This window comes from Acinonyx jubatus, chromosome B2 (genome assembly GCF_027475565.1).
Source record: "Acinonyx jubatus isolate Ajub_Pintada_27869175 chromosome B2, VMU_Ajub_asm_v1.0, whole genome shotgun sequence".
Taxonomy (NCBI): domain Eukaryota; kingdom Metazoa; phylum Chordata; class Mammalia; order Carnivora; family Felidae; genus Acinonyx; species Acinonyx jubatus.
The window spans coordinates 84,652,387-84,665,834 of NC_069385.1; the positions used below are offsets into that span (position 1 = coordinate 84,652,387).

General features: G+C 37.2%; 1 protein-coding gene across 4 annotated transcripts in view; it reads right to left on the minus strand.

The window, feature by feature from the left end:
• The window catches only part of KCNQ5 (potassium voltage-gated channel subfamily Q member 5), a 509,402-nt gene that overhangs the window by 75,729 nt on the left and 420,225 nt on the right, over window positions 1-13,448 (minus strand). For all 4 annotated transcript variants that reach the window (XM_027057408.2, XM_027057410.2, XM_027057409.2 and 1 more), the window contains exon 7: window positions 8,720-8,815. In XM_027057408.2, coding sequence (XP_026913209.1) covers window positions 8,720-8,815 — 96 coding nt within the window. The remainder of the gene's footprint in view (window positions 1-8,719; window positions 8,816-13,448) is intronic.

Below are 13,448 nucleotides of genomic sequence, written 5' to 3' on the forward strand. Positions count from 1 at the left end.
GGACAGTGATTGAGAAAAGGCATATAGGAGGTACTGTTTAGGTTCTATTTCTTTATCTGGGTACTGTTTACACAGCAGTGCTCAGTTCTCTTTAGATATGTGCTCTATTCTGTATTCACATTGTACTTCAATAAAATGTTCAAGAAGTGATATAAAAAACTAGAAAAATATATAGTAAGACCTGAGGGTATATATATTTTTAAATATTATTAAGGAAGGTTTAAATAATTGAAGCAGGGTTTCTTGCCTGGAGCCTTGCTTACATGGCTCATGTTGATTTATCCTACAGATCTGTGAAAACTTCTGCTAAATATCTTGGTATCTTAAAGAGTAAAACAATTACTGTTTCATCTTGAAATGGCAGTTTTTGCAAATATTGTACAAACATAATTTACAGAGTGACCTCGAGTAACCAATGAAAACACATGGGTTTATTACTGCAGCTTCTTTTTTTTTTTAGTTTATTTATTTTGAGAGAGAGAGAGAGAGAGAGAGAGAGAGAGAGAGAGAGTGTGTGTGTGTGTGTGTGTGTGTGCCCATGAGCAGTGGTAGGACAGACAGAGAGGGAGAGAGAGAATCCCAAGCAGGCTCCACACTATCAGCACAGAGCCCCATGAGGGACTTGATCTCACAACTGTGAGATCATGACCATGAGATCATGACCTGAGCTGAAATCAAGATTTGGACACTTATCTGACTGAGTCATTCAGGTGCCCTTATTATTGCAGCTTCTCATGTAGTGAGGCCCAGAGAACTTCCAATGCTTTGATAGCATATATGGCTGGTTTAATTTAACAATTTTCATAGAAGGCATCATATATATGTGAATTCAGATGCTTTGAAAGCATGACCCATGAAGAACTAGAAGCACACAGCAAGTCTGTGCATTATTAGATACCAGTGACAAAAATCCCAAACAATATAACAAAAAGTGGAACTAAGGCATTACCTGCCAATGTTATAAAGAACTGGGGGCAAGAGAAGCCTCTTTTAGAAAATTGAATATTTTCTTAAAAATGAGACCTGGTTTCTTGCTCTTTTTCTATCACATTGATCTCAATAGCTAAGCTCTTATTCCTTTCATTACTCTTCTCCCAGAAATGTCTTGTAAATGGGAGGTACAGAAGGAGCAAGTGGCATCTATATTGGGGCTGATATTAGGTAACAGTCAAGATAGAAGTGGAAAGTGTAACTCCATTAGTCTTATACTCTTAATAACTTTGTCTTGTCCTTAGCTCCGTCTCTCTCTCTCAGCTAATTGGCTTCAAGTACCTGAACCTCAAGGCCACAACTACATGTTCAAGTAGCTGATGTTTCTGTATTTACAGTCAAAATCACATAGTGGTTGACATGAGAAAAATAATGCCCCAGAGGGATATGATGTACATGGCATATATAATCCAAAGGATAAGCGAACAAAAACCAAAATGAAAGTCAAATTTACCATTTATCAGGTGACCCTGGTGCTTTAGGCAGCCAAAAATTTCAGATTTTGGTCTATAATTGTAAGTATAATATTGGTATAATTAAGTTTTTAGGGAGTATTTAGTTTGTATTGTCTGGAGTTTAACAGCTATGGCACATTTGACCCTTTCTGGAAATTTTAGTTTCAGGTCACCTCCCAAAGGTATAATTAACATGGATCTGATTATTTCCAAGGTACAGAATTTAAGAGGTCAGAGAACTAAAAGATTTAGGATGAAAACAAGCAATTCCTTTCTCCACTTTGCTTCTGATTAATTTTTAAAAAATGTTTATTTATTTATTTTGAGAGAGAGAGAGTGTGTGTGCATGAGCAGGGGAGGGACAGAGAGAGAGAGGGAGAGAGAAAATCTCAAGCAGTCTCCATGCTGTCAGCACAGAGCCCAAGGCAGGGCTCCATCTCAGGAACCATGAGATCATGACCTGAGCTGAAATCATGAGTGGGATGCTTGAGCCACCCCGGTGCCTAACTTCTTGAATAAGGATAAATGGTAGATAAAGTTTTGAGATCTTGCATGTCTAAGAATGTCTTTATGCTACTTTCACACTTCATGAATAGTTTGACTGAGTGCAGAATTTTAGGTTGGAGATAATTTTCTTCCATAATTGTGAAAGTACTGTTATGTAGTCTTTTTTTCTTTAATTTTTTTAATGTTTATTTATTTTTGGAGAGAGAGAGACAGTGCGAGCGGGAGAGGGGCAGAGAGAGAGAGGGAGACACAGAATCTGAAGCAGGCTCCGGTCTCTGAGCTGTCAGCATAGGGTCTGACGTGGGGTTTGAACTCCTGAAGGGCAAGATCATGACCCAAGCAGAAGTCTGATGCTCCACTGACTGAGCCACCCAGGCAACCCCAAGGATCCCCTTTTTTGCAAGTATTGTTTTGTTTGAAGTGCCAGGCACTTGGTAGCCCTTCTCCTGTGACCACCAGTTCTGGAGAATCATAACGTAACATGACTTTGATAAAATTCTTCCCTTACAGTTTCATATGTATTACCTACATATTACCTACATATTACCTACATATTCATATGTATTACCTACATTTGTGTGTATTCTTTTTGAGGCACTCCTGTTAGTTGGATATTTGATTTCCTGGTAAGGTCACCTACCTTTCCTATTTTTTGGTTTCATTTTCTCTGTCTTTTCCTTCTAATTTCTGGGAAGTTTTCACAATTTTAGTGACCTTCTGTTTTCTTTTTTTTCCTGCTGTCACATTTTTCACTTCTAGGAAATTTTTTTTTTCAGTTTGTTCTTTTTTATGACTAAAGCACTAAAAAAAGATTATGTAATCTCTGTATAAGGCTTGAGTGTATTAACTGGTGGCCTTACTTTTTTTATTGGTGGGGGGCATAGCAGTATCTATGGGAAATAAGCCTGTCTGCCAGCATCCACTTCACAAACTTTCACTTAATTCCCCTGTTTCCGTTCCAGTAAACATCTTGGCTCCACCTTGAGCTGGTCCAGTCTCTCTTGATGTGAACTCTCTAACACGGCACTTTTGAAGTATCTTTAAATGCTAGCCCCAAGCTTTCAGGCATACATAAATGAGGATGCAACTGCTGCTATTTGATTATGATTCAGACCCCAGGGACTGAGTTCCAACTCTTCCTAGAGTTGGCCTGGAGATCAAGTGACATCATGTATCAGAAACACTCTACAAACTGAAAAACACTTTGCTAGTCTTGGGTATTATTAATAAAAGTTATGACATTTGGGCAAGTATTCAAGCTGCTTTCTTTTCCCAGACTGCTCCACTTGAAATGAAAAGTTAATTTAAATGAATCATGCAAAGATATTGACACAGCTAAATTTGCTGAAAGCTGCTGGGCTTTTAAACTTTTCTCTAAAACCCAGAAAGGCTGGTTAATTTAATTGTCTCACCAACCAAATGACAAAGCAATTTGGGCATCTCAGTGCCCTTTTATTTTTTTTAATTTTTTTTTAATTGAGGCATAACTGACATATAACATTAGTTTCAGGTGTACAGCCTAATGATTTGATATTTGTATGTATGTGAAATGATCGCCACAATGAGTTTAGTCTCCCTTCAATGCCCTTTTAGAAAGATAGCAGCTCTGGCCTAAAACAAATGACATTACTCTTGGTCTTGACGCTTTGTGTGTTTAGCAAACCAAGGCAGGTTTATTGGGTGAGAAAATAAATGGATCAGCAAATGAGGATTGCTATTCAATCTAGTGTATTCTTAAAAATAAATTTCTGCAATATATAATCAAAGCTTAAAGCCCTGAATTCTGGCTAAGGGTCACAGCAAGGAAGAACAATGAATACCTTTAATAATTATATTATTATTCCTATGTCTCATAAAAAATCAATTGCATTTGGATGGGGGAACAATTACCTTTTAAATTTGTAGATTCAGGGCACCTGGGTGGCCCAGTCGATTGTGTGTCTGACTCTTGATTTTGGTTTAGGTCATGATCTCACATTTGGTGAGACTGAGCCAGCACTGGGCTCTGAGCTGATGGTGTGGGGCCCGCCTGGGATTCTCTATCCCTCGCTCTTTGCCCTTCCCCCACTCATGCTCTCTCTCTCTCTCTCTCTCTCTCTCTGTCTCTCTGTCTCTCTGTCTCTCTGTCTCTCTCTCAAAATAAATAAAATTTAAAAAATTTGTAGATTCTACTTTGATTACTGAAACTATGATTAGATTTTAAAGGTATTCTTGAATATGTTAAGTCTTTCATTTTATACTATTTTTTGTTCAGCATAACATAAACTAGAGTTTTAAGTAAAATAAGAATTAATGGTTTCATATGTATTACCTACCTTTGTGTGAGTTTAATTATTACTTTTTATTGAGGCATAGGTGACACATAGTTACATTAACTTCAGGTGTACAACATAGTGACTGGACCGCTCCATACATTATGCTGTGCTCCACACAAGTGTAGTTACTATCTGTCACCATACCACACTATTACAATACCATTGACTATATTCCCTATGCTGTACCTTTCATCCTGTGACTTATAACTGACTTATAACTGGAAGTATGTACCTCCCACTCTCCTTTACCCATTTTGCCCAATCCTTTACCCCATCCCCCTCTGTATTTATGGGTCTGTTTCTGTTTGTTTGTTTGTGTGTTCATTTGTTTTGTTTTTTAGATTCTACATATAAGTGAAATCATATGGTATTTTTCTTTGTCTCCCCTATTTCACTTAGCATAATACCCTCTAGGTCCATCTATACTGAAACAAATGGCAAGATTTCTCTCTCTCTTTCTTTTTTTAAGGCTGAGTAATATTCCATTGCATAAATATACCACATCTTTTTTATCTGTTCATCTATTGATGGACACATCTTGGCTGTTGTGAATAATGCTGCAATAGCATAGGGGGTGCAAATATCCCTTCAACTTAGTGTTTTTGTTTTCTTTGGGTAAATACCCAGTAGTGGAATTACTGGATCATAAGTTATTTCTATTTTTAATTTTTTGAGGAACCTCCATACTGTCTTCCACAGTGGCTGTATCAATTTACATCTCTACCAACAATGCACAAGGGCTCCTTTTTCTTCACATTCTTGCCAACACGTGTTATTTCTTGTCTCTTTGATTTTAGCCATTCTGAGAGGTGTGAGGGGATATCTCATTGTGGTTTTGGCATGCATTTCCATAATGATTAGTGATGTTGAACATCTTTTCATGTGTCTGTTGGCCATCTGTATGTCTTTGGAAAAATGTCTATTCAGGTCCTCTGCTGGTTTTTTAATAGGATTGTTTGGGTTTTTTGGTGTTAAGTTGTATAATTTTTTTATATATTTTGGATATTGCCTCCTTATTAGATACATCATTTGTAAATACCTTCTCCCATTTTAAGCAGGCTGCTTTTTCATTTTGTTGATAGCTTCCTTTGCTGTGCAAAAGCTTCTTACTTGTACAAGTTTAATCACTGATTACAATATATATTACATAGCCCAGTTCCATACAATGAGATTCTAGATCTTGAAGCAAAACTGTTCAATCCGACTCTTTACTTTTCATGGGTTACCTGAGAGGAAGGCCTTATCTTGCTTTATCTGTGGATATATAAATACCTCTGGTCCAAAGATTTGCTGTAAGAGCAGTAATCTGTTTCCAAGTTCAATTGCAAATTGTTTTTGCACAATTTAGTAGTTGATAAGTTAGATCAGGGAATTTTCTCCAATACTCTCTGTATCTGTCTTGTATAATATGGTAGCCAGTAGCCATCATATTGCTACTGACCACTTGAGATATGGCTAGTGCCTTTGAGGAATTGAATTTATGAATTAAATAGCTACATGTAGCTACTGGCAACTGTATTGGGCATCATAGTTCTATATTATTACAAGGGATTCATGCATGAGAAATGCCTCAAAGGCTCACTTTTCTTTTCATTATTTTTTTTAAAGTTTATTTTTTGAGAGAGAGACAGAGAGAGAAAGAAAGAGCACAAGCAAAGGAGGGACATAAAGAGAGAGGGAGATACAGAATCTGAATCAGGCTCCAGGCTCTGAATGGTCAGCGCAGAAACTGATGCAGGGCTTGAACCCATGAAACATGAAATCATGACCTGAGCCGAACTTGGATGTTAAACTGACTGAGCTACCCAGGTGCCCCAAAGGGTTCAGTTTCTAACAGAACAGCTGATATTTTAAAATGTTTTTTGATATAGAGTTCCACTTTAATGTCCAGAATTATCAAGAATATGTGCCTAGAAGTGGTTGTATTTTGAGTATGTGTTGATTGAGAAAATGTACAATAAAAAAGTTAATAAATACTTTAGCAAGGATTTTAAATGAATTTAAACTTTATTTTTGATAACAGTATCTACAGTATCCTGGGAGCAAGTAGTCTAGATATGGGGAAGATATATGACTGGTTCCATAGGTAGACATATATGATTAGTGCCTGGATAGATGTAAGGAACTCATAGAATAATGTCTGCATTCACAAGTTGGAAAACATTGTTCTAGAATTAAAAGATGAGAGGTAAATTAAAGATAATTAAAAGATAAAAATAGTAAGAAGAAAAATTCATTGAAAGTGTGTTAATACCTCATAACCAGTTAAGAAGCACCAAAGGCTGAAAGGCTATCTGGGCCTCAGGTATTTTGTGTGCATACTAAAATGTGTGACATTTGTTTTAATTATGGTGATTATCTACCTGGTTTCAGATCTTAAAATTCTACTGCGTAAGGATCTTTTTATTTACAAAAACAAAATTTATCTTTAATGCTTTTTTAAAACCTAAAAATTAAAAAAATAGAGACTCTCAGTGATTTGCGTTAGAAGTCATGTCCAATGGTTTGTCAATAGTTGTAGAATAGTTTGATTTAAAAATTAATACTTATTGGTGGCTCAGTTGGTTAAGTGTCCAACTTGGCTCAGGTCATGAGTTCGAGCCCCGCATCAGGTTCTCTGCAGTCAGCACAGAGCCTGCTTTGGATCCTCTGTTCCTCTCTCTGTGTTCCTCCCCCACTTTCATTCTCTTTCTCTCTCAAAATAAATAAACATTAAAAAGTTAATACTTATTTTGTCATTAGATACAAAAAGATGTCCTTCATGATATAACTGAACGGCCCTCCCCTGCTTCTTTCCCTTGTTCCATTTCTGTTGGAGGTACTGTATATCATAGCCATGGGCAAAGGCTAAAGATAGGGTTATGTAGTAGCTATCCCCCAGCAACCCACCCACTTAAACCTACAATCTAAATGAAAACAGTATCTTGTCACTAGTAGGAATTTATCCAAAGGATACAGGAGTGCAGATTCAAAGGGGCACATGTACCCCAATGTTTATAGCAACACTTTCAACAATAGCCAAATTATGGAAAGAACCTAAATGTCCATCAACTGATGAATGGATAAAAAAGATGCGGTTTATATATACAATGGAATACTACTTGGCAATGAGAAAGAATGAGATCCTGCCATTTGTAGCAACGTGGATGGAACTGGAGGGTATTATGCAAAGTGAAATAAGTCAGTCAAAGAAAGACAGATATCATATGTTTTCACTCATACGTGGAACTTGAGAAAGTTAACAGAAGACCATGGGGGAAGGGAAGGTGAAAAAATAGTTACAAATAGAGAGGGAGGGAGGCAAACCATAAGAGACTCTTAAATACAGAGAACAAACTGAGGGTTGATGGGGTGGAGTGGGGGAGAGGGGAAAACAGGTGATAGGCACTGAGGAGGGCACTTGTTGGGATGAGCACTGGGTGTTGCTTGTAAGTGATGAATCAATGGGAATCTAGCCCCAAAACCAAGAACACACTGTATACAGTAGCCAACTGCAGCCAACTTGACAATAAATTATATTAAAACAACAACAACAACAACAACAACAACAACAACAACAGTGTGCTGTTACTACAACATGAAGATAAATCTCCTGACATCTCAGATCACCACCCCAAAACCCTTCAGTTTAGAAGTTCTGCATCTCCCACTGCTTGGCAGAAAGGGAAAACAATTTCAGGCTGTATAATCATTGTCTGCATAATTAAATACCAACTTCACGGTATGGATTTAGAGAAGAATATATTTTGTGATTCTCAGGCAGCCTGGTTTTAGGATGGTTCTATTCTCAAAAGATATAAATGGCAATGGGAAAAGCATTCCTTTTTAAGCCTGAAGCAAACCCTGAGATATTGAAAAGAGAATGAAATGTTAAACAACCTTATATTATGAGTTAGTTTCAAACAATATGCTTATTAGTTCATATTCTCAAACATTGACATATTCCATAATCCCACCAGCTCTTAAGATATTCAAGTTATTGCTCTAATGATGGCATTAAAAACAATCTCATGGGCAGTAAACCTTGACATCCTGAACAAATATGCTGTTCTTCAGAATAGTAGCACACATCTGCCTGGAGAAAGTAATCGCAATGCAGGGAACAATCCCATGTTCTGCTCTATCACCTAACGATCAATTATGTTTCATCAAGTAATTCGCAAGACATATTAGGTCATTCCAGGAGCAACACAACTGCTAACCTCTTCATGGCCTTGCTGGCATGGTTAATAAATCTGAGCAATACACAGGCCATTTGCTGAAAATATATATAGTCGGGAGGGGGGAACATTTGCCCAAATCCAAGACTGTACATTAAGTTCCAATTTCATTTTTTTACAAACAAAACAAATCAGAAGCTCTACTAAGCACTGAAGCACAAAGACTGGAAAATGGCCCGGCAAGCGCTTACAGTGACAGATGTTGCCATCAACCTATTACATTGACATTCACCTGAATGAGGTTGGCAGCTGGGTTCCTTCTTTTCTCAAAGTGTTTCTGGCGGTGCTGTTCTTGTACTTTTAATGCAAAACCCGAGCCAAGAATGCCCTGGAACAAAATACAAAAATAGTTCTTAAATTTTTTTCAAAAGGACTGTTAAGCAATATAAATATTAAAAAAAAACAAACCTCAAATGAGTCTAAGGAAAGACAAACACTATTCAACCTGTTCGTAAACATATTACTTATTAAAACAAACACTATTTACCTCTTGTATGATACCACTGGCAATGGCAAGTTGTGGGGCAAGACTGCCAAGAAATGTAACAACTTTTGTTCTTTAGTAAATCAACCAGGGAATGCCATTTATTATTTCTTACAGTATGGTAAGAGGCATTACAATTACAAATAAAAATCACAATTTTTAAAAATGTTTTTTGTGTGACCTTCTCTGTGACACTTCTTTATATGTTAGAGGAAATTCCCCATTTGGAATTAGGGGATGTAATAGAATTCAGAGGCTAGGAATTCTGGTTTTGGGCAGAGGTGGATTTAAAATTTGGGACAGTTTGAAGTCTCACTACTGTGGACATGGGAGTTTTTCTAGCACTTTGATGATACTATGAAAATTTATATTTTCCATTCTTGAAATGGTGGGGTATTTTTAAAATCTGTCCCAGCTTAATTCTCTACAATGCTATAATTCTACGCCTACCCAAGTAGAGTGAAAGGGGTGGGGGGAGATAGTTATCCAGACACTCAGTTTTGAAGACAAAGTTTTCCATTTTGCCTGTTTATACAATAAAGACAAGAGCTCGGGTTATTGCTAAGAACATTTCTACTTCCCTGAGTTTTAATCTCACACTTTTAGCATTCCTTACCTTTCTGGTTTTAGCTCACTTTTTCAAATTTTGGAGTTAGTCAGACTAGTATGTGTCTCCTATGTTTATATTAGTACTTTTGGCTGGTTTGCCTCCTTCTGCTTATCATTTTGATCTGCTAGAATCCTGGTTCTTTGAAATGCCTCCCTCTTTTCAGTTTGCTCTGGTCTAACATTTGTGGAATCAAGATGCTTTGTTTCAGTCTTGGGCTGGCTTTTGGAGCTTGCTAAATTCAGTCTCTAGGCTTTGTTCATAAGTTTCCACTTTATTGGCATGGGACGTGGATCTCTACTGCTTTCAAGTCTGTGGCTTTTAGTTGCTAGCTATAAATTATTACCTTTTTATTAAACTTCAAGGAGTCTAACTCTTAAGCTAGAGATGGATGTATGGATGTCTTATAAGCACTGAGTCAGTATTTGCTGTAGATAGGGAATGGTTGTTTTTCTTTTCATATATATATGTTTACTTATTCATTTTGCAAGAGAGAGAAGGGGAGGAGGGGCAGAGAGAGAGAGAGGGAGAGAGAAACCCAAGCAGGTTCCGCGCTATCAGTGAGATCATGAACTCATGAACCGTGAGATCATGAACTCATGAACCGTGAGATCATGAGCTGAGCCAAAATTGAATGCTCAACCAAATAAGCCACCCAGGCACCCCATCTTTTATTTATATTTTCAAAGTAGCTCAAAGATGGTATAAGCTACCTAGGCAAGTGGTGAGTTTCTCATCTTTAGAAGGTGTTGAGTCTCGGCTGGATGACAATTTGACCAAGATATATCTGGGCTCTAGATCACCTTTAATGCCCCCTTCTTATCTTACATATTACAATTCTGAGCACATCTGTGACAATAGCCAGATAATCAGTAATACAATTATGTTTAAAATACAGTTACATGATAATACTTCTTGCTATTAATGAGCAATAATCTCCATTATTAATTAGGATGAATGACTGTACCGTGAAATTAGAAATTACATTATAGGTTCTGTTTTCCATCTGCCTTTTTTTGTGATTGTCTCATGCTGTCTAAGATCTTCATTAGGCTGAGGGTGCACAAACCAAACTTCGTGCAAACTTAAAAACCTGGTCCGTATGGTCTTGTTTGTCAATTTAAACAACATTTCCCTCCATGTAGAGGTTATAAAAATGGCCTTCCAACTCTCGTCACTCATAACTCCTAAATTTTTTACTGCTATTTGAAGTGACTTAGGAAAGATTTATTTATTTTCCTTTTAATGTTATTTTTCATGAAGCACATACATGTAAGAAAATAGAAGGCATTAGAGTATATTACATATTTGTTATATGTATTGTGTGTACATACATTACATGCATAGGGCACATAATCCACTCATGGAGCATAATTCAGATTTTGTAGACATTAAATTAACAGTAATAGCTACCATTTTTTGGTATTTATTATGTGCAAATGAGGTTTAAATGTAAATCCCTTTTGGAAAATAAAGACAGGCCTAGCACAAACTCAGCATTTGCCAAACAAACTAAAATGTGCTAAAAATCACACTGGCATTGCTTAGAAATATATATTAGTAGTTGGCAAATGTTTGCTACATATCTCTTGTGCCAGACTGTACATTACAACAGTTATTAAACCAGGTCTGCTCATTGTCTCATTATGGCTCCATTCCAATTTTCTTCCACCTCTCTACACAGCTCAGTGAACCTCAGTAGAAGTCTGTTAAAATAAAGTTCATTATGTTATATATATATATACACACACATATATATGTATACATATATAAAACTTATGGGATATATATAAATATATTATATATCTATAACTTATGGGATATATATATGTTATCTATGTATATAATCCATGTGCCATGCCTTCAAATAGCAACATCAATAAAATGAAACTTCATAGAAATTGACTTCTGTTGGGGTGCCTGAGTGGCTCAGTTGGTTAAGCGTCTGACTTCGGCTCAGGTCATGATCTCATGGTTTGTGAGTTTGAGCCCCGTGTCGGGCTCTAATGCTGACAGCTCAGAGCCTAGAGCCTGCTTCGGATCCTGTGTCTTCCTCTCTCTCTGTCCCTTCCCCACCCATTCTCTCTCTCTCTCAAAAATAAATTAACATTAAAATTTAAAAAAAAATTGACTTTTGTTTTCATTCATTGCCTAAGATCACATGACTTAAATTTTTAGGTTTTATGTTTTAGTGCTATGTTGAGAAGTATTACATAAACATCAAGTACAAAGAAAATATGTTTTGGTAAACATTTAAGTATCTATCCCTTTTTAATCTCCTAGATTAAAGGAGCTTAATGTAGTGCAGAAGGACAGGCTACACTGAAAGATACACTTAGCAGGAAGGAAGGGAGTGTTCTAAAGAAGGGAAAGGCCTGCACCTTAGGGCGATGCTGAGGAGCTGACTGCTTCTGTCTGCTCATTAGCTTAGGGATGCTGTGGGCCTCAAGGAAAGTGATCTTCCAGTGGAGTTTGGAAGGGTAGTTATATGGCTCTATGATATGCAGAAGAGTCCTTCTGCTTTGAAGAAAGATGGGGAAAGGCTCTTCTCTTTCTTGGTCCTTGGTTTCCTGGGTGGGAGGAAACCCAACCAGGGATGGCTCACGTCTCACCTCTAAGTTTCCTAGCAAAATGTGCTCTCCTAAATCTCAATCATACAACACTGTTGCCAGCAGGCACACAAGACATAATGGTATTTCCAGCCACTTTTTTTAAAGGTGTATATGGACCATTTAGTTTTTTCTTTTTTAAAGGTATATATGGACCATTTAGTCTTTCATTCAGTAAATATGAGGTTGCAATAAAAGATATATGGTAAGCCAACGTTTCTTGGAATTGTTAGGGAGTGTTCTGTGCAAGCAAGTTTCTCAGATTTCCAACACATATATATTTTTTTAACGTTTTATTTATTTTTGAGAGAGACAGAGTGCGAGTTGGGGAGGGGCAGAGAGAGGGAGACACAGAATCTGAAGCAGGCTCCAGGCTCTGAGCTGTCAGCACAGAGCCCGACATGGGGCTCGAACCCACGAACCGTGAGATCATGACCTGAGCTGAAGTCAGACACTTAACTGACGGAGCCACACAGGCGCCCCCCCTTTTTTAACATTTTATTTAGATTTCCAACACATATTAATTTAATTTGCATATCTGAAAATTGTAATCACTTTATTGGGAAACATTTCCCAGCATAACAACTTAGTGTCTGACCTCTAACCTAACAGAATAACACAATTTAATCTTCCTGTGATAGTCCAGAGTTTCCTTATGGGGACTGGTATTTTGCTGTGCTGGATACGGCCAGTTTCCAGAGATGGGTTGACCCTAACACTAATGGGCCCCAGGTCCTTACAGATTTTGAACACTCGTGTTTGCTTGCTTCTTACAAATATTTTCCCCTTCCTTTGTTGTTAGTTTTCCACCATCTCTTCCCATTATACTGTTTGTTCAATCAGTGGACCTCTGCCTTTGCTGTTTATAATCTTCAGAGAATTGTAAAACTATGTAGCTCAGCTTATCAGAATTTTCTCTAAATTAAGAACAGGTTATGATTTAGGTTTCAAGAGGCTCTCCTATGAGGACAACACATACACTGTTGTCAATTTTAATAGCCCAGAAGTTGCCTGCTTCTTTGTTTACAGTTTTTCACTGGATCACACAGGTTGTTTTATATGTGGTCTCAGGATAAGTATAGACACTAAAGCAGCAGTATTTTGGTAAAAAAACCCAAGAACGTATTTATTGTTTCTAAAGGTATTTTCATGTGGGGAATTTGATTACTGAATGAGTCTCTGCTCTGTTATGGATTGTTGAGTTTGCCAGATGAGTTGATTCTGGATAAGTGAGATTTTTTTTTGACTCTCCTTGATTTTG